This window comes from Myotis myotis, unplaced genomic scaffold (assembly GCF_014108235.1).
Source record: "Myotis myotis isolate mMyoMyo1 unplaced genomic scaffold, mMyoMyo1.p scaffold_m19_p_5, whole genome shotgun sequence".
Lineage (NCBI taxonomy): Eukaryota > Metazoa > Chordata > Mammalia > Chiroptera > Vespertilionidae > Myotis > Myotis myotis.
In genome coordinates, this window is record NW_023416357.1 from 1,720,236 (window position 1) to 1,742,637 (window position 22,402).

General features: G+C 40.9%; 1 protein-coding gene across 5 annotated transcripts in view; it reads right to left on the minus strand.

Annotated features, from left to right (window-relative positions):
- The window catches only part of NDUFS4 (NADH:ubiquinone oxidoreductase subunit S4), a 63,516-nt gene that overhangs the window by 4,931 nt on the left and 36,183 nt on the right, over nucleotides 1–22,402 (minus strand). For 2 of the 5 annotated variants that reach the window (XM_036309080.1, XM_036309079.1), the window contains exons 3-5: nucleotides 12,622–12,702; nucleotides 10,781–10,953; nucleotides 8,340–8,413 (exon numbers count right to left, since the gene is read on the minus strand). In XM_036309080.1, coding sequence (XP_036164973.1) covers nucleotides 8,340–8,413; nucleotides 10,781–10,953; nucleotides 12,622–12,702 — 328 coding nt within the window. Of the gene's footprint in view, nucleotides 1–7,448; nucleotides 7,713–8,339; nucleotides 8,414–10,780; nucleotides 10,954–12,621; nucleotides 12,703–22,402 lie in introns of those variants that run through there. The other 3 variants (XM_036309082.1, XM_036309081.1, XM_036309083.1) reach the window with 2 other exon arrangements.

Here is a 22,402-nt window from a genome sequence, read left to right on the forward strand (position 1 = left end):
AGGTGTCTCCTGCCAAGCTGCTAAGCAGGCGGTGCGGGAAGTGCTTAGGAACTGGACACCTGACTGGATGAGCTGCACGGGAAGGAGGAGCTGTCCGGTCAGAGGAGATGCCAGCGTCCGAGGCTAATCTGTGGGGGACATGCTAGCACGAGCGTCTCGGACGCTGTGTGCTATGTGCCGAGTGCTGGGAGCTGGCCGTGCCCTTCCTGCCCAGGATGGTTTCACACCAGAGCCCCGGCGCTGCTCTCCTGGCATCAGACAACACTATAGTCATCAGTCACAATATAGTCACAACTTCAGTGATTTTAAAAAACATTAACTTGGCTGCATCTTTACTTCTTTAGTTTGGATCATGTACCTTGTAGGCCAGTATATGTCAATAAGGGGAATAAATATCACTTGTCGATGTTGTTTTATTTTTAGTTGTGATTTTTATTTAAGTATAGTTAGTATACAACATTACATTAGTTGTATTAGTTTTGAATGTACAACATTATGATTTAAAATTTTTATACCTTACAATGTGATCACCCCACTAAGTCTAGTAACCCTGTCACCATGCAAACTTATCACAATATTATCGACTACATTTCCCTTCACCTCTCCCACCCTTTCCTCAATCCCCTCCACTCTGGCAGCCATCCTGTGATCTCTATGAGTCTGTTTCTGTTCATTTGTTTTGTTTTGTTTCCCCAAGATTCCACACACAAGTGAAACAGATAATTGTCTTTTTCTGTCTGACTTATTTCACTTAACGTAATATCCTCTAGGTCGGTGGTTCTCAACCTTCTGGCCCTTTAAATACAGTTCCTCATGTTGTGACCCAACCATAAGATTATTTTCGTTGCTACTTCATAACTGTAATGTTGCTGTTATGAATCGTAATGTAAATATCTGATATGCAGGATGGTCTTAGGCGACCCCTGTGAAAGGGTTGTTCGACCCCCAAAGGTGTCGCGACCCACAGGTTGAGAACCGCTGCTCTAGGTCCAACCATGTTGTCTCAAATGGTAAGATTTCATTCTCTTTTAGTGCTGCATAATATTCCATCTTCATTATTCATTCATCTATCGATGGGCACCTGGGCTACTTCCATACTTTGGCTGTCATAAAAGCGCTGCAATGAGTGCAGGGTGCATACATCTTTTTGAATCAGTGTTTTCCTTTTCTTTGGATAAATGCTCAGAGGTAGAGCAGACGTAGTTTCTTGAGGGCTCTCCATACTGCTTTCCATACTGGATGCACCTGCCGGGAGCCAGTCCATCCTTGCTATTTCAAAGGACCTGGCATATATGGCATACTGTTCTTAAAATGTTTGCTCACCTTGGCACTATGTGTTTTAACCAAGGTCTCCTCTCTGAGAAAGATTGTTTCCCCAGGTAGGGATTTTCCCCTGAAGTTAGGGAGGGAATAAAACCCCTCAAGTAAGTGCCAGGCGGGTAATTAATCACTTTAACTACGAACAATCATGCTTAAGCTACATAATCTTTACTCCCTGGAATGGAGATAAGAAACGCCCTAACCTTTGTAATAGAGATTGATAGGATTGAATCAACTGGTATAAATACAGATATAACAAGACAGCAAGACACAGAACTAGGAAGACAGAACCAAGAGAGACAGAACCTAGGCACAGAACCTACACAGAACGTTCTCTAGAGACAGAAGAACTTCGCTGGAGAGAACATGGCAAAAGATCCTGGACAGAAACTGGCCTCAGAACCTAGCGAGAGAACATGGCAAAAGATCCTGGACTGAACCTGACTACAGAAATTGACAAGAGAACCTGACTAGAACCTGGTGACTGAACCTGGCTGGAGAACCTGGACACAGAACCTGGCTGGAGAACCTAGCGAGGGAACATGGCAACAGAACCTGGCTGGAGAACCTGGAGAACCTAGCAAGACAACTGGACACAGAACCTGGCTGGAGATACTAACCAGAACTTCGCTGGAGATCCAGAGCAGAACCTCTCTGGAGATCCAGACCAGAACTTGGCTGGAGAACCTGGCTGGAGAGCCTGGCAGGAGAACATGGACGCAGAACCTGGCTGGAGATCCTGGCTAGAGATCCTGGCTAGGCTGCTGATCAACTGAGCGCTGTCTCCGTGTCGTTCCTTCTTCGCCAACTCTGTCCACACCTTTGGGGACCCCTGGACCTGCTGGGGTTGGACCCCAGCATGCACCAATTTGCAGTCCTACCAACACATGTTATTTGTTGACTTTTTGATAATAGCCATTCTGACTGGGGGGAGGTTATACAGTTTTAATAATATATAGGTATTTAGGATCTACTCCACACACACTTAGTTAATCTCTTTTCTTGGTATTCTTGATATATTTTTGGAATATCCACCCTATATGTTTGGCATATTTATGGTATATTATGTCTCAGAATTACTATGTCATATCTCAAGGGTTTTTTTTTCTATAAAGATTATGTTGCCCGGCCAGTGTGGCCCAGTGGTTGAGCATTGACCTATGACCCAGGAGGTCACAGTTCCATTCCCAGTCAGGGAACATGCCCAGGTTGCGGGCTTGCTCCCCAAGGGGCGGTGTATGGGAGGCAGCCTATCAATGATTCTCTCTCATCATTGATGTTTCTCTTTCTCCTTCACCCATCCTCTCTGAAATCAATAAAAATATATATTTAAAAAATTATGTTTAAAAAATTATGTTCATCCATTTTTATAAATTAGATGACATTCACTGTCTTCTTTGAAAATAGGCTTAAATGATTGTTTGCAGATATTCTGTCCATATATTTTTTGAATGACTTACGCTGCATTATTCTTATGAACTCACACATCTGACTTCTGAAATCCATTATTAATGTTAACTATATAGCCACTTTAAGTCTTTTATTTCATTATATATGAGTTTCCACTTTGACTCATACTGATGCCTGAAGAATACATCTACTTCTTTAGTATAAAATGTAGACTTTTCTAGGTTGAATAGATTTTCCTATTATATTCACTAAAGATAATATATTAATGAAATATTTAGAATGTACATATACTAGTAATACATTATCCTTGTATATTGCTAAGTACTCTAGGTCAGTGCTGCCCACACAAACAATTTAAACTTTTCTAGTAGCCATATTAAAAAATGACTAAAAAGAAACAGGTAAAATTAACTTTAATATACTTTCCTAACTCAATATATATCCAAAATATTATCATTTATTATGTCATCAATATAAAAATTATTAGATATCTTATATGCTTTTTAATACTAAATCTTTGCAATCCAGTATGAATTTTACATCTCAATTAAAACTAGTCATATTCCAAGTGCTACCCAGTCACATGTAGCTACCATTTTGGACAGTAGAGATCTACACAATTAATTCTGAAGATCTACCAGCCCCACAGTATCACAGAAAAAACATTGTGCTAGAAATCTAGAAACGTGGTCCTATGCTAGGCGAGGTGACTGATTTTGATCTTGCTGTATTAACTCCCAGGTTTTAGTATACTTATAAGAGTTTGGAACAAATAACAGGGTGGAAACAACTCTAAAGTTATAAAATGATCAGCTCACTAGTAAGTACACCGAAATATACTTCAGGGTGTGAACCCTTAATACACTCAAATTATTAAAATTACAAATTAATTTTAACAGAAAAACTCAGTGGTTGTATTTTACAAACACACTAACCTATAAGAAATTGCTAATGATTCTCCTACAATTTTCTTTTCTCAGATTTCTAACTGGAGGGAATTAACAGTTCTTCTAAAAGATATAACAAGTAGCCAAATTAAAGTTCCTTGTACAAAATCTTAAAACATGATCCGGAGAATAATTTATGACATCACTAATATTTATTGAGCACATTAAAAGACAAAGATGGGCCCGACGGGGTGTTTCCCTGGCAGCGCTTATAAGCCAGTCGGCAGGATAAAATATTCCAGCTGAGTACTAGCATTATGCCGCCCTTAACTACTGACCCCAGAGGCTAGCCACCGCTGCCGGCATACCACAGCGGCTCACATGCCTTACGGAATATAATGCCAATATGTAAAGTACAAAACCACACTACCAGCTGTAAGAAAGGAACAGGTTATTGAGGAGGCTAGACTAGGGAGAGCGCGCACCCAGTGAGGGTGGAGAAGGGATAAGAAAAGGGTCAGGAAGGCGATCACACTTACAATGTATTTGAAGACTGAGCTGGCGGTCACAGGCAGGGACAGGGTGAGGAGGGAAATGTGAGGCTGCAGGTAGAGGAAAGCAGCTTTGGGGCAAAGTAAGATAAAGCTAGTTAGTGCTTTGGGGACAAGTTACTGCTTATGTTGTGAAGAACTCTGAATAATCAGCCGAGTTGGTCTAGTAAGCATAGACCCTTCAAGATGTTTGAAAAAAGAGCACTTTTGGATTTATATAAATGTCAGAGAAGAAAAGTTCTTAGTACTGAGGCCGTGTACGTAACAGTTCAGACCAGGGGTCAGTAAATATTTTCTGTAAATAACAACCAAATAGAAAGTATTTGTAGACTTTGGGGACCATATGGTCTCTATTACAATTATTTAATTTTACTATTAAAGCGGAAAAGCAGTCATAGACAATGCATAGATAGATGAACAAATATGTCTGCACTCAGATAACATTTGCTCACCCACTTAATGGTATGTGATCTTGTTAATTAACAAAATGATGTGAGGTGTGAGGGGAGCAGAGATCCATTTACATGTCCCCCCACTAGCCACTTAAACAAGAGGGCAAATCAGAATGGAGAGGTTGCTAGGCAATTTGAAAAAGATCCTTCAGCCATGATGCTGTACCATTCACTGGTGTTTGTTTAGAGTCACTGCCGTAATAGCTAGAGAAACAGAACTTACCTACTTAAGATATATAATGCTAAATGTTAAATGCGGCAGAACACAAGTACTATAGTGAATTCAATGGTGAAATAACCATCGAGGACTTTCCCAAGAGATAAGAGTGGCTTCAAATTCTTGAGTAGAGAAATATATTTTAGAAAGTGAGTAATTTCACCAGATAACAAGTATCCGTTATGTAGGTTTTGTGAAAAGCAGTGACTAAGACAGATATAAATCCTGCTGCCTTGTTCAATTCCTGATCCACTGTGAGCCTGGAGTTTTATAAGGTACTATCCATTATGCTTTTTCAAGTTATTCTGTCTACTGGCTGTAATAATGCTCCCCAATTTTCTTTCCTGGGGAGACAGACATCAGATTGGAAAAGCACCTGATTTCAAAAGCAGCAGTGGCTAGTTCACACCTGCAATTCACATGTGCCCTTGCGACCCCTCAGAGAGACACTGAGAGATGTAATAGTTTACTAGATGTCCCGTCACTAAACTCACATCACAGACCTCAAAGGATGACTTGCTTCAAGTAGGATGAGCATCAGCTGAACCGCTTTGGATGAGCTCCAGTCAGTGAAGGGACAGGAGCATGGCCCCGATGTGCCACCTGGGCCTGGGGTCATTCTGAGCGAAGGCCACCCTGCCCAGCAGGGACAGGAACACTCCACCTTCAGGTAGGTGGCTGAGCCCGGAAAGACAGCGATTACCGGAAGCGACTCTCATCTGAATAACCTACGTGCAGGGCAGGGCAGACATCCGCTCTTAGTGTCCTGTGAACTACCCTCCTCCCCCCGAAGCCCAGGCCCCTCCCGCTCCTCAGCTCAGGGCGGCACAGAAACTTCAACTGCACGGCCTGTCCTTGGGTCTGACGTTCTATGGCCCCTGTACATAATGCTTAAATCTTTTTCCTCCTGTCAATCTTTCTTATGTTAATTTTATTATTAGAACCTAGATAGGTAGATAACATTTTTTTCCTCCCCAACAACAGCTTAATAAAGAGAGCAATGTTCATTTTAAATCAAAATGATATTTTAAAGACTAGGACTACTTTGAGAACACTTATGCCATTAAAAATTGTCAAAATTGCCAAAAATCAATTTGTTAATCATGAATTATACTTATGTGATTTTTTAAAAGTTTTTATAAGTCTACTACTACTAGGATAAATGTATGTACTATTATATAGCTACTTAACTATGTTCTAAGCACTTTACTTTTACTTAACACATTCAATCCTCACAATTCCTACTATACACAGGAGAAAATGGAAACACAAGGTCTACAAATAGTAAGAAACCCAATATGGATTCACACCCAGGCAGTGTGGCTTCAGACTCCTGGTCATAAGTAAATGATACTAACTTGGGGTGAAAAGCAAATGTAAATAACTTGTGTAGTTCTTTCACATTTACACGTCAAATATGTTAGATAACACTGATAATCTTTTATACTTATACTAGTGGCCTGGTGCACAAATTTGTGCACATTGAAAGAAAATTAATTAGAAGAAATATTTTAATATCGCTATTTGCCCTTTCTCTATAATAGAAGTGTCAACCAAAGTCACAATAGACAATGACATTTGGAAACACACGTGTGTGATTGGTGCCAGTGAGAGCTTTATATGTATTGCACATGCACGAGTCAACTTAGCCTTTTATAGATATAGAACAAACTTGCTTAATTAGGCCTGCTTTCTGATTTAGCTAAACTTTTTCCAGCCCAGTGAAGCACCCCAATTTCTCTTTCAGGTAATTGTCAGGAACACAGCAGTAAATATCAATACAAAGCAAATTATTATTACAGATCACGCAGGGAGAACAAAGGGTGAAATAGTTAACTGTAGCAGTGTTTGACTATATTCTGTGCAGTGAGAAAACCTGAAGTCATTTTCAAGGTCCACCATTTCTTACTTCTTTTCAGTTGGGTCAAGTTTCTAAGCTTTCTAAGTCTCCGTTTTCCAGCTAATGAAAAGAAAATAGGATTTCACCGAGTCTCCTATCTTCCTACTCCAAGACTTCTGTGAGGATCAAATGAGATGAGGCACAGAAAACGCTTTACAGACATTTGGTTAAAGTGTAAAATATTTCCATCTGGCTATAAAACAAGTTGTGTTCCTGGGCTGAAGAAACTGCAAGGAAGCTAGTTGCTAGGGAGAGGAAGCTGGGCATTGCTACGTGACGTCATTACCCAGATGGTCAGACACTTAGCATATTAGCCTTTCATACACACACACACACACACACACACACACTCACTCCCTTATAGTATATATATATATACTCCCTTATAGTAGGCTGCTTAAATAGGTATTATTTCATTCACATAGATAACTAAATTAGATTAAATTCAACCTGACCAACTAGAACAACAGAATGCGTTAGGTACAAGTACACAGTAGTGCATTGCCATCCTAAAGAGACCAAAGCAGAGAGCATTACCCAGTGCTTACTGTGTGCTGGACTAGGTACACCATGAAATAAGACTGCTACTTCAACATGAAATTAATTCAAAATCGTGTAGCTTCGAAGTGGCACAATTAGGATTAGAATTCATACTGGCCTAACTCCAAAGCCTCTTTTCACTACTGTGTTGCATAGCTTAACAACAGAAAATGAGGGAAACAAAAAGACATTTTGTATTTTCTTGACAGCAAGATCAACAGACACCATGAGCCGCTTAGCGCTGGGAAGGGATTCTTCCTGAGGGATGTGTCGCTGTGAAGTAATGTCCTCACTGTGTGCACATCCCAGAGGCATCACACAGACCTGGAGGGTGCGGCCACTGCACACCTCGGCGCCATGTGCAGCCATGGCTCCTGTGCAGCACGTTATTATACTGAATACTGTTGGCAGCTGTAACTCATGGGCACTGTGTATCTACACACAGAAAAGGTGCAGTGAAAATACAGTATAAAAGACAGACAGCACTTACCACAAACAGAGTGTAGAGGACTGGGAGTTGTGCTGAGTGGGTGGGTGGATGAGCGAGTGAGAGGCCTTGGACATTACTGTCTTAGACTAATGTTATAAAATGATGCAAGCAGAGATAATCGAGAGGGAATATGACAACGATAACTATTTTGAAATAACTGAAGAGCTATTACGTAGAGTAAGAGACATGGGATTCTGGCTCAAAGTAAGAAAGGAAATCGTAAGGAGGTGTCAAACTGAAAGGGTCAATTAGACTGTAACACCAGGCGTTAGAGGTTTGCAGGGACTCATCAGCAGGGCAGGAGTCAGACACGGTATTCCCTGCCTCTACTTCAGGTGAGAGCGGTTTGGCTTTCCCATGTTTTGTGGGCATTCCGTGTTACATTTTTTTCTTTTTTTTGGAAGGGGGTGTCCTCCTGCTGTAAAATTCTTAAATCCAGTGGATTAGATAACACTGAAAAATTTCTTCCTACTCAAATTCTATATTCCTGACTGGTTTTGATTAATGTTAAGAACATAAACTCATATCTTCCTTTTAATTGTTAAAGTCAAACAAAAACAGACCCAACATACCGTTTTTTTCTGCGAAGGCCATTGCATCTTCTTTGGTGCTGAAGGTTAGAACCATGTTGGACAAGGGATCAGCCCTGAAAGAAACAATTTTTTTTCCAGGATTTAACATTAAATTTTGGCTGAAAAAACAATCAATACTTAAAGTAAAATGTTTAGAATATAAACAACTGCTATAATAAAAAATAAGTACAGTACTGATGAAATATCTTATTTGGAATAAACTCTTGAAAATTCTTCACTGGTTGAGTATCAGATTGCTAACTGCTCCCCTCAATGAGACTGTATACTCTGAAGGGGACCGTGCCTTCTGGGAGAGTGATTTTAAACTGGTCCCTGGGAAACACAGACGCGGACAGAAGCTTTGACCCCTGCCTTCTCTGCATAAGAGATGCAGATGGAGAGGCCCGCTCCACGGAGGAGGCTTGGCGTCTGCGCGAGACTTAATCGCCGGAGGATGGGGCGGGAAGGCACAGGCAGGCCTGGGCGCTGAGCGCGCGTCCCGCTGCTGCTGGTCGCCTCGCAGGAATCTGCCGGCCACGTTCATTCCACTCTTCCCTCAACCACCTACAAATCACTCATTTTGACTTTTGAAATCCAAGACCTTGTTACCCCTTTTCTCATTCTCCAAAATGACATTTATACCCCAAACTGGCATATTAATAGATCAGAGGTTCACCAAAAGACATGTACAAGAATCTCCATTTTAAAATGATTTTATACATAATAGCCCCAACTGAAAACTAACCAGATGCTATCAGTAAACAGTGCAATGGATGAATTTTGCATAGAGATGAACACATTAAAATCTCATGTGACTTAACAAAAGGTCATCATAGCATTTCAACCACTGGGTATGGAAAAAGTTGTTCCTTATAAATTTCTTTAGTCTCTACAAACATGTGATTTACAACACTTCCATGAAATATACAATCTAAAGATACAAAATACCTAAAATCGTGCCTATACTTCATTTTGCCAAGCAAAATGTAATTCTATTTAAATTTCCACACGTGAGATGTTTTTAACAAACATTCTCCCAGTTACATCGACAGGAAAGAAAAGTCGAATGTTACACTTTTCTAAGTGAGACAACTGAAGGTGATAACGATCTTCAGCTCCGCCTGGGCACACATGACATTCTAGGAGGCCCAGGGAGAGCGGAGTCTTCTCGCTTTTCTGGCTGCTTCTCTAGCAGCAGCTTTTATTCAACTCAAGGCCGTCCTGCTGGTTAGCGTTTGGGCCACATTCCACAATGGAGATTTAGGTCACTGATTTCACTGGGGCCATAGGATTTATGACCACTTTTCCCAGTGCACTGTGCATTTATTAGTCACAAATCTCAGAAACTTACCAGTTTCCTTCAGAATAGCCAGTACCTAATCTTATCTAGTCTTCTCCCCTTACAAACAAAAACATACCTTATTAAGAAGTTTTAATTTCAAATAAGTGAAGTGTTACTAATTATTAACACTACATACCCAGTGCATCTTAAACTAATGCAAACAGCTTGGGGGGTGTGCTAACAGCGCTCACAATGTCAGTCATTTTTTTATCTAATAAAGAGTACTTTGAAAACAACTGTCTATGGCAGTGATGGCAAACCTTTTGAGCTCAGCGTGTCAGCATTTTGAAAAACCCTAACTTAACTCTGGTGCCCTGTCACATATAGAAATTTTTTGATATTTGCAACCATAGTAAAACAAAGACTTATATTTTTGATATTTATTTTATATATTTAAATGCCATTTAACAAATAAAAAATCAACCAAAAAAATGAGTTCGCGTGTCACGTCTGATACGCGTGTCATAGGTTCACCATCACTGGTCTATGGTTTAATATATGAATATTAAACAGGTATATTATATATAAACTAGAGGCCCAGTGCATGGATTCATGCACAGGGGAGGGGGGGAGTGGAGGGGCAGGAGTTCCTCAGCCTGGTCTGCACCTTCTTGTAATCTGGGACCCCTTGGGAGATGTCTGACTGCCAGGGCGGAGCCCAAGCTGGGCCAGGTGCCGCACTGCTCGCAGTCATTCGGCCTGCTGTGCCTGCCGCCACTGCCCGCTGCCACAGGGTCGAGTCGGGAGAGGCTCCCGCCGCAGCAGCTGTGCTCGCCAGCCGTGAGTGCCTGGCTTCTGGCTGAGCAGCGCTCCTCCTGTGGGAGTGCACTGATCACCAGGGGGCAGCTCCTGTGTTGAGTGTCTGCCCCCTGGTGGACAGTGCACATCATAGCAACCGGTTGACCGGTCGTACTGGTCATAATGGTCACTTAGGCTTTTATATAGATAGATATGTCTACATCATAGAACACAGTGATATCTACACAAAGCTACACAAAAAGAAGTATACATGAAGGAGTGTTAAAATCAGTATGTTTAAAAGGAAAATCTACATAGAAAAAGAACTGAGAAGTTATTCAAGTGAAACCAAAGCACTCACGTGGATGCCCAGCCCATCAAAGGGTTCTCCCAGCGCTCCCTGGTGTCGAACTCCATCTTCCACTTCTTGGTGTTGTTCACCCCAGACTGCATGTTGTTGCGCGCAGGAACGAAGATCCTGACTTTCCGGGTTTTGATGTGCTCCTCGGGGACGCCAGTTAAGGTAGTGATGTCCTACAGAAAACACGCAAACACGTTTCTGATAGCTAGTGCTTACTTGTAGGACCGCTCTAATCAATGCTATGGACCAAAGGACTAGTATAAATACTTAGTGCTGCAATATGTATTGGGAAACAGTAAGTGTATCTCTGATTCAACTAGTCTTTCTACCCACAGATTAAAAACACAATTCTTTAAAGTTATTTTAGCTCTCAACCAATCCTCTGTTTAACACAGTACCTTTCTACCTGCTCCAGTAATTAAGTGTGGTTACGTCGTCAAAATTTGTGTTTGGAGGAACTATAAAAATGATCCACATAAATATTTACACAAATATGCACTTGTAATACTTGCTTACATTTTTAAAAAAATATTTTTATAGAGGATAAAATTAAAATGAGTGCAATTGGTACATACTTTTAAAGATATGAGTATGTTTTAATTGTGTTTTTAAAATACATTTTTATTGATTTTTAGAGAGGAAGGGAGAGAGGAAAAGAGGAAGAAACTTCAATTTGAGAGAGAAACATCAGACCCTGCCTTGTACACACCCATCACCAGGGATGGAGCCTCAACCCTGGGCATGTGCCCTAACCTGGCATCAAACCAGCAACCTCTGGTGCATGGGATGACGCTCAACTGAGCCACACTGACCAGGGTTTAACTGATGATGTTAATTGTCAAGTTCACGTCAAAGAAAAGGAATTTCCAGTATAATTACATGTAATGGCTTTCTGAAACATGTTCCTCAACTCGAGAGCTTGCAAAGGACTCAGCTTCTGGAGAGTCCTCAATACTTATTTCCGCTCTGAATTCAGTATAGTTTTGTAATCTGTCATATTCACTTATTATTCAACATTTTGTATCTTTATATTAATATTAGAGGCCTGGCGCATGAAATTCATGCACGGGTACGGTCCCTAGGCCTGGCCTGCAATCAGGCCCTGCCCCCCGCCGCACCCACCCTGGTTCCGTTTGCCATCGGGTGATCAGTGCCTGACGGCCAGGGAAAGGGACTGAGAGGTCAGCTGTTCCCGCCCGCTCACCAGCCCCGCCTCCACCACGGGTGGCCATCAGGCGATCGGAGCCTGCGGCTGGGGAAACGGACCAAGAGGTGGTCAGTGCGCCTCATAGTGACTGGTCCAGCAGTCGTTCTGCTGTTAGGGCCAATTTGCATAATCCCCTTTTATTATATAGGATAGAGGCCTGGTGCACAGGTGGGGGCCGGCTGGCCTGCCCTGAAGGGGGCCCCGGATTGGGGTTGGGGTCCTGGCTGGGGGCAGGGCCGGCCTGGGCAAGGAGCCTCGGGCGCTTTGTAGGCCATCCACATTCCCATCAGGTGGGGGTCCCTGCTGGGGGGTGGGGCCGGCCTGGGCGAGGGGCTGTGGGCAGTTTTCAGGCTGGCCATGTCCCCGGCTTTGTCACGATGGACATCTGGAAGGATCTATCCAGTCTAATTAGCATATTACCCTTTTATTAGTATAGATAGATGTTCTGTCTCCAAAGTTACAGTTTAACCTTAAACTGGGTCTTAAGAAACAATGTTACAAAATTATGGGGTGAGGATTCTTTTCCAAATTACACAGCAACCTCTCGAGTATGAGATGAATTCGTACGAACTGGAACGATTCATTGGCTGTTCTCTAAAGAAGATCTCCAGGAAAGGAAACACGATACACTTACTCTGTGCACTAGACACCTCAGGAAGGTGGGATCACAGAAACAGGCTTTTTCTTCATAAACTTCAGTGAGTTTATACAGGAACTTACAAAGTAATTAAAAAAACAATAAAGCTTTTTAAAATGGAAACAGTATTTCTTGATTTGTACTAGCTACTAAAGTGCAAAGTTTTTTAGGATGGAAAACCCCTTTAAAGTAAGAAACTACCAAATGTTGCTAAGCTCTTTATATTTTGAACTCCTGACTACCAGCTTCCAAAAATTATGGCAATTATTTATCGCTATCTTCACCCAATTTAAAGCAGAAACAAATGGGTTTCTGAATTCTGAAGCGCAGTGTCGGACACACAGGCCTGCATGGAGGGCTGTGCACGGAGCTGACACAGAGAGGCCCTGAGCCCTAACCTCCTAGTCCCTGCAGGCACACGCTCAGTCTAGACAAACTGATTTCTCACACTTGTAAAATGCATCACGACACTATTGTTACCATTTCAGCCACATGGCTCAGCCAGTGACAGAAGAACCTGTCCTTTAAGGACATTTCAATGGGAAAACTCCCACTCCAAGATTCTATTAAAACAATGCAATCCTTGAAAAGAACCGGGGGGCACTGTGTTGAACTCGTTACTTGTGTCATCAATGCTTTGCTTTACCTCAAGTTCTCATTGGACTACCTGTGACTCAACCTTTGCAATAAACAAACAAATAAATACAATCTGTAAATGCCTTAAACTCTGCTGAACTAATGATATTCTTTTCTCCTGTGTAGATTTCTACTTCTGTGTTGCACTAGATCATCTGTCATTTTTTAAAGGCTACTTAGAAGAGAGAGGTGCTCTGAAGATGTCAATATTGCCTTTCACAGCGTTCTCATTTTATTGGTAAAACAGAAAACCATAAATAATCCATATGTTTTCTAGGATTACAAAACCTTCCGTCAGATAGGGTATGAGAAGCCTTCAAGTTGACTCTTTAGGAACCTCAAAACTCACCAGTTAATAATTATCTGTAAATTCTAATAAATCAAGTTAATTTATAGATAATATACACACACTAAATTTTAAAACTTAAAATTTTTAAGCGGTTGGGTCAAATATGAAACCTATATTCCTATTATTAAAGAATGTTACTATCTAAATAAAGTTTCAGAAACACAATCTCATGTAAATGTGCCATTTTTTAAATAGTGACAAATCATGATTCAGAGATTAAAGGGCATTCAAACAGAATTTGCTGCTGAAAAGATGCATCTCCCAGTTCCAAGGTCCTACTCCCTCAGTGCATCTTCCACAGTTTCTGACGCTGAGCAAAGCCCGGCCTTCCACGCCACAAGTGTGCTTCAGGGAAAGAGAAATGTTAAAATCACTGAGAAAGTAGATGCCAGCATATGTAAATGAACTTGATTCTTTCAAATACCAACTTTCGTTATAAAATATTAGTTTTCCACATAAAAACTGTATGATTCGGTTATCAACTGTTCCCATTTATCTTGTGTGAATTCTTTTTTTTTTTTTAAACAAAGGAAGCAGGGAACAAGCAATGGGAAGTTGGTGTCAAAATGCCGACAAACCTCCCAGCAAGCCTCCTGCAACCACCCAGGATTGAGAGTCTTGCTGGCCTCTCTCTTTTCAATACCAGAATTTCACACATTTCAATGACTATTATGACTTCAAAGAATCAAATTTTCATCACTGTCCATCATCTGGCGTGGACCTACATAAAGGAGTTCTTCTGCATGCACCCCAAACAAAAGCCTCCGTCCTCTGAGGCTACATATCAAGTGTAAAGGTTTATTTGTGACAGTCGTGCCTTTGGTAAATTAGGGTAACACTGAGGGAGTGCAGCTGCTCGGCAGGAACCTCCTTTCTGGCACCATTTCACTTAAATAAAAACTGAATAATTAGCTTCTGCCTTTATTAAACCACAAAAATGCCACTGGCCTTCGTAATTACTTCCGGTTGCCCCACCCACTTAACCTTAATAGTTTACACTTGTCATAAAGAGAAATAAATGAAAAAGGGTTTTGCCAATGGGTAAATTTTTGATAGGTCTCTCAGTATACTCAAAAGAACCAAAATTTTTACCAGGCTTTTTTGGTAATAAGTGCGACTAAATTGCTTGTTATTATAGATCAATGCTGAAAACGTTTTAATAGAGCACATACTGGGACACTACAAATATTGCTTACAGAAACATGCTCTGTTGGAGGCTACTGGCTACCAATTACGTGTTTAAATTTATTTTAGAGCTGAACTGATCTAAATTTGGTGATTGTGTTTATATTCTATTTCAACCATGAAAGAAGTTAAAAGAGAAACCATCTTAGATCTGTAACAAAATCTTTAAGTACCCTACAGATACCTAACCCAAGAAACTCATTAAAGGGTCTCATAAACAATAAAGGGCATTTTATAAAATAAATTTTACAGTTTGAAAAATACAAAAAGCTGACAGCATGCTGTGTGAATTTACTCACCACAGCGGAACTTTAAACATTGCAGAGAATGAGTGGCCACAGTGATTCAGATACAATCAGACTGAAAACAGAGGTGCCAGGAGAACCAGCTTTGTCTGCCAGAGCAACAAACACGCTGTGTGGGAGTCCCACCAGGAAGGAAACAAGAGTGGCAATGTGACCCCATTACATCTTGCATACTGTAAGCTACCATGGAACCCAAAGTAAAGTTTTAAATGGAATGTTGTTAAGATAGAAAACGATCACACAAATGACACTGCTAATCATACAACGAGTAGGAAATTAAGAAATTAGAGCTGTGTCTCCATCCCAAACTCCTGTCAGTACCCAGGTGGCCCTTCTGCAGGGACGGGTGCAGCAAAGGCTAAACCAAAGGGCCGCGTCAAAACTGGTCAGAATCCCAACTCACAACGTTGCAGATGAAAACATCTCCTAATTCAGCATCTATAAAGTCAATTAAATGAAGTATAACGAGGACTAAGTACTGTATGTAAAGTGCTTATATTGCACAATAAAAAGAACGTGTCTCTTTAATTCAACATATATTTCAGAACCTATATGTATTAGACGCCGGACACAATGCTCAACAGTACAGACATGACCTCTAGTCTCTTAAAAATCACTACTGAACTTTTAAAAAGGAAAGAGTGAGCAAAAAGTGGGTGTCAGATGCAGAAAATCTTCCTTGAAAAATGAGTAAGTCATTAAAATACAACAAAGGGTTATGCAATCAGAGTCAGTCAGCTGCTTCAAGTTTAAAAGAGAGAACAACGGAGGTTTTCTTTCTAAGTAAGGGCCGACTATTCCACTTCTTGTGTATGTCAAAGCACTGAGTACAGTATCATGTTAAATAAATGCGTTTGATGGAGTCACAACCATATTCTGAAAAGCCTATGACACGCGTAACAGTGACGGGATAGGTATCATTTACCTTTATTCACGTCAATTCAAATGGAAAGATCCTGCTATGCCAAGTTATCCAGGCCAGGCTGCGGAGGGAATAAAGACTACCCCTGAATTCAAGAGATTTCTCACCTGTGCACCTGGAGGAGGGAGGGGGTCGTGACATAATCATACTATGAAATACAATATTGGCTAGGAGCAAGGAATTATGTCTGATTCAGACAAACCTGGAGGAACCCAAGCTCCACCACTTGCCTGTGCGGTACTGAAAAGGGTCAATGGTTGAGCTTCGACCTATGAACCAGGAGGTCACAGTTCAATTCCCGGTCAGGACACAAGCCCGGGTTGCAGGCTCGATCCCCAGTAGGGGGTGTGCAAGGAGGCAGCCGATCAATGATTCTCTCTCATCATCGATGTTTCTACCTCTCTCTTCCTCTCCTTTCCTCTCTGAAAACAATAAATATATATATATTTTCTTTTGGTTTCTTCTTTTTTTTTTTTTAGTTTTATTGCTTAAAGTATTACAAAGGGTATTACATATGTCTCCTTTTTCCCCCCGCCCTTGACAATCCCCCGGCCTCCCCTACCCCCCAGTGTCTTATGTCCATTGGTTATGCTTATATGCATGCATACAAGTCCTTCGGTTGATCTCTTACCCTCCCCCCCCTTCTGGCCCCTATCCTTCCCAGCCTTCCCACTGCAGTTTGACAGTCTGTTTGAGGCAGCTCTGTATCTATTTTTGTTCATAAGTTTATAATGGTCTTTATTATCCATGAATGAGTGAGATCATGTGGTATTTTTCCTTCATTGACTGGCTTATTTTACTTAGCATAATGCTCTCCAGCTCCATCCATGCCGTTGCAAATGATAAGAGTTCCTTCTTTTTTACCACAGCGTAGTATTCCATCGTGTAGATGTAACACAGTTTTCTAACCCAGTCATCTACTGATGGGCACTTAGGCTGTTTCCAGATCTTAGCTATGGTGAATTGTGCTGCTATGAACATATGGGTGCATATATCCTTTCTGATTGGTGTTTCTAAAAAATAGGTTATAAGTGACTAAAACAATTCTCATTGGAATGACAGTCATTTAGCATACATTCACATGACTGACTATCAGAATCTACGTAGAGTAATATCTTAAATGACTTAGTAAATTGCTGTTAGAAAAGGCAAGTTACACAACAGAAACTGTTAAATGCCAACTGTACATGCGCAAATATACACAAAAGGACACACCTAATGTAAGACCATTGCAATCAGGGCCAATATTTAGCTCCAAGATCCCCTAGAACTCAGCATCTGAATAGCAAATGTGAGTTAGTACAGTATTCTCTTTCCAGTTAGTAAATGTCTTCAAAAGTCCTACATATCCCCCAGAGGAGGGGCGGGGAGATAAGACCTAAGAGAAAAAAGCAATTGGAGGGTAGGGCCAGCTCTGTCTCTCCTCCGTAGGTCTGATGTAGCTCTCTCACCATTTTGAGAGGAGAGGAAGAAAGAAGGAAAGAAAGAAGAAGAGGAAAATGCTACGGAAGTATGAAGAAAGGCGAGAAGGGGAGGAAGAGCAAGCAGGGGAGTAGAAGAGACACAGAGGAGTACCAAGAAGAAAAGAACGATAACAGTCAAAAAATCGGCCAGAGCGCCCAAACCAGGCAGACGGGCAGCGGCAGGAGGAAAAGGAGGAGCCAGTCGCTGGAAGGGAGGACTGAAGGGGTGGGGAACAACACAGCCAGCCAGAAAAGGAAAGGTGATGACAGTCAGCTACACTGTCCGCAAAGGGGGAAGGGAGTCCCAAAGACAGAGAGACAAGCTCCAAGCACCAGAGAGACCAGGGGAGAAAGGAGAGGCAGGGAGAGCAAACAGAGTCCAGTCAAGGTAAAACCGTCACCCCAGCCGGCCCCCAGCCAGGACACCCACTGAAACAGGCCAGAAGCTTAAACATGTGTGTGCCTGTGTCAGCACCACCTTGCGGACAGCAGCTCAGCCATCTCCACTGACTTTCCCGTGGGGGGGGGGGGGGGGGTGCGGGGCCATGGAGACTGGGGGATTAGAGCAAGTAGATGAATTCAAGATTCCAGCTCCCAATATGCCTTTATCAAAAAGCAACCTCAAAGTCAGAAGTTTAACAGGAAAACCACTGACCTGCTATCCCGTACCGTCTGTAAAATCTAAAATGCAACGACAAAACATGGGATCCTTCTGCCTGGTGGAGGGGCCAATGGGGGAGAAAGGGGGCATCTGTAATACTTTCAACAATATATTTCTTTTAGAAAAAATGTAGTTGTTAAAATGTAATCCCTTGTAGAAAACTGTAAGAATTATTTCACGAACACCCAAAATCGCCTGCGTCCCTCTCTGACCTCACTTGGCCTCTCGCTGCTCCCCGTTCTCCTTGGCCACAGCCTCCTCCTCTCAGCCAGCCTGCACTCTGCACTGCCTTTCTCCTCCACTGGCATCTGCCACTCCAGGCAGAGGAAGGGAGTCCCAAAGACAGAGACAACCTCCAAGCAACCAGCCCTATTTGAATATTTAATACATTAAAATCCTAACTAAACCAGGAACCTTATTTTACTTTTTCAGATGTTAAATCTCAAACTACTCAATTAGGTTTAAAAATCTTTTAAATTGTTAGATGTTAGTTATAATGATATAAACTCAGTAGTCATCGTAATACAAAGTCAGTATACTGATCCGATCCTCAGGTCTTAAATTTAAATGAGTGCCTTCAGCCCAACATTTTGGTATACCGGTGTCTATATGCTGCTCAGAGAAAGCCACGGCCATTTTTAATGCCTATTTCATTAGAGGCATTAAAATAAAAAACCTTCAGTAACTGATATGTAATATACTCAAAACGGCAAGTAAAGTATTAACCATGAAACAGAACTGAACAAAAAGCCTACTCCTATTTCTGAACAGTGTGCCTGACCGAGAGGCAGTTTGGGGAGCCATAGCACGCGGCGTCCAGTAGCACCCCTTTCCTACACGTCCCCTTGGCAGGACACGGACGGGATCTGCAAGCTTGCAGGCGGCGTTGTGAAGGGGGAGTCAGACAGACTGAGCCACAGCAGCGAGCGCCTGGCACAGAGGCGGGATGGGCGTCTCCAGCCTCCACTTCCGAGCTGGGCCTTCTCCTCCCGCTCGGCCCCTCTTCCCAGACACGCGCGACCGGAAGAGAAGAGCACTTGTCCCGGGACGGCCTCCTGTTCCTTCGCTCCCTCTCCCGTGCCTTCATGACCACGTCGCTGTCAGGTGATGGACATGAGGCTTTAACAAGTTCAAGGTGGGATTTGGATGAATTCTTGAGTTTTGAAGTTATCTGACAAGCCGGCCAATTAAAAGCAAAATACTCTCTTTCTACTACCAAGAAAGAAACAACAACACAAAAACCAACCTACAAAAGAAAGCCAACCAACCAAACAAAAAATTAAAAACCCACCGACCTACATTCAAATACAGTCTAAAGGAACGTCAGGTGTCACACACTCGGATATAAACTCTGACGGCTCGTGTATAATTATATCCATTAAACGAATAAAATTACACAACCAATTTCCAAGGAGAGAAGAGACAGCTTTGTAGTTGGAACTAATTAAAGAAAAATAATGTATCTTCACATACAAATTGTAGAATCACTAAAAGGATAAAAAACATAACATTCAAATGATTAAATATTATCAATTCTACTCTGAGAGCCAAAGCTCCGCGATAATAACACACGAGCATTTCAAACCCTTGGAAGGCTACTGTGTGGAGTGCCGAGTGCTCTGCACAATACCACCCACAGCAGGTAGGAGCGCGGGGAAGGGGTGACCCAGTGACTGTCCTTACAAGGGACACAACGGGCTGCGACACTGCACCAGCCAGACACTTACTTCTAGGCATGAGAGATGCTGTGGCTGTTAAGTCCAAACCTTTACTGTACTTTGCTAATTGGTACACAGAACTTAAAGTGTCTGAAAGATAAAACACTGTCAGTCCGATCCTCCAGTCCTGTTCAAGTTGTCTGCGTGGAACAGAGAGGAAAGCAAACTGGCTTTAATTGCTGAAGAACCGCAGAGAATGGAGATGGCTGAGCCCTTCGGAGGAAAGATCTTTGTTCCTTAAACAACTTTAATATAGAAAGACCATTCTCTACGTTAAGTCTCAATGGTCCCTGTCTGCATATAAAACCTAACATTACCATTCATTTCCTCTATAACTATTTAATAAGTACAAGTTTTTTTACAGCGAGGTAACATGTGAAAATAACTTATTTTAATGGGACTGTATTTTGGAACACAAAGTTCTGTACTTATCAATACATTTTATTTTAAACAACTGTATATAATAAATGATCTGACTTGTTTTACTCAATGTCAAATGCAAGTTATCTGAAGTTATTTCAATACTAATGATATGTTATTAATGAGTATAAATATTTCTATTTTAAATGATCGACCAATTCTAGTTAAATACATTTTCAGTAATTTTAAAAGCATGTTTACGCATAAATATAAAAATAAGCTATATTAATATTGGTTCATATGCTCAGGTATATATGTCATGTGATAGGAATATTAAATACAATTTAATCTTCTAAACATAAGCAATCATATATTGTAGAATTATTTTGTTGGTTCATAATACTTATTAACTTATCTCAAAGGCACATAAACAACATTTACTTCTAGCTATACTAAGTCTTAACATTTTTCATTACTTGCGTTTTGTTATGTTTCAAAATAAGTATCTCCTCCTTTTACACTTGAAAAAAAGCCAATAAAAGGCCATTTCACTATAAAATTTACACTTCCAAAATCATTAGTCATTACTTCTTCCTTAGAAGTTTAAGCAATAGTATTGCTACAATCTTAAAGGCTATCTAACAATTTTTTTTTCTCAGTAGCTTGTAGGTAGTGTAAAAACCAAAAGAGACAAGTACATTGTACGTTTTTTAAAAATAAAACTCTACCTCAAACTAACTTCTACAATCAATGCTTTTTCTTTTTAATAGTCCCATCTAAATACAAGAATATAAATAAGCATCTGTAGGCTGAGAAACACGAAGAAACATTCCATATTTAGTGAAAGTCTTGGAAAAAAAAAAAGCCCACATGCTCAACTGCCACCCTGAAAGGCTCTCAAAGAGGCTGCTATTCTTTGATGTAAAATGAAATACTACTTAGTGAATAAAACATAAAAACTCCTGTCTACCCTTCAAAGAGACATATCCTTTGACCCAGTGCTCCAGACTAAAGCCTTGAAATTTTTGCACAAGAATGCTGCGTGAGGAAAGTCCAGACACAACAGACACTTGAGATGCGAGGAGGCTGTATAACCCAATCACAGACACGCCCCCCAATAATCCAGCAGCGATAGCGCCGCCACCCACCAAAAGAACGTAATCTCTCCAAGAAAACTGGCCCTTCAAGAAGCAAGCACCAGAGCAAACGCAAGCCTCTCACTTAGCTTTCTCTTTTGTGCAGGCCACCTCCTAATGACCGATCTTTAATTCGGGTTTGCAGACTTATAAAAAGTTTTCATCTATAAACTTTTAGTGTGTTAGGAAGTAAAAACAACATAAAACTAATACTTGTGTAGCAAATATAATTGTTTTATTTTAGAAGGCTTGCAAAAATATCACTCATTTCTACAAATTTCTTAGAGCAAGTTCAAGCAATGAAAAAATGTAAAACCAACTAAAGTGACAAAAAATTATATTAAATAACTTGTTGCTGCTTGCAGACATTCTAAAACAGCAATATTCTCGCACAGTCGGCTATGTGTGTGCGCTAACACCACTGCTTAATCGAACAGCAAGTACTTACTGCAAGTACCAACAAGTGACCAAGCTTTAACTGCTGTGCTGCTGCTGGGAGGAAACTGCCAAGCAGTAAAACAACAAATTGGCAGCATTCGAAACCCTGACTCTTTATTTTACATGCACACCTAATTTCAACATACAGATTATTTTAAATCCTGATAGAATTTATATTAAAGTGCTTACTATAATTTCTCAAAAAAACTTAGAAATGAGAGCCAGTCTTTCCCACTCTACCTATTTGAGATTTACAGACTGCTACATAGAGTTTCCTTTTTGATACTCATTTATGATGAGGATGTATGTATAACTATCATTAATTTAAAACAACTGCTGCTTAATAGTTTTTAAACAAAATGACTAGGCATCTAACTGAAAATAAACCATTGAAAGTGTCAACATAAACACTGAAGCATAATGCCTGGCACAGAGGGTGCTCAATACATGTTTATTGAATAAATAAATAAATAATGAAGGATAGATGGCAGCCAACTAATTTTACAAAAGTAACATACTAATGTCCAAACTATTAAGGCTTATTTCACCTTATTTTTACTACTACATTAAAATAATTCTTACATTTTGAGGGGATTTTTCTATCT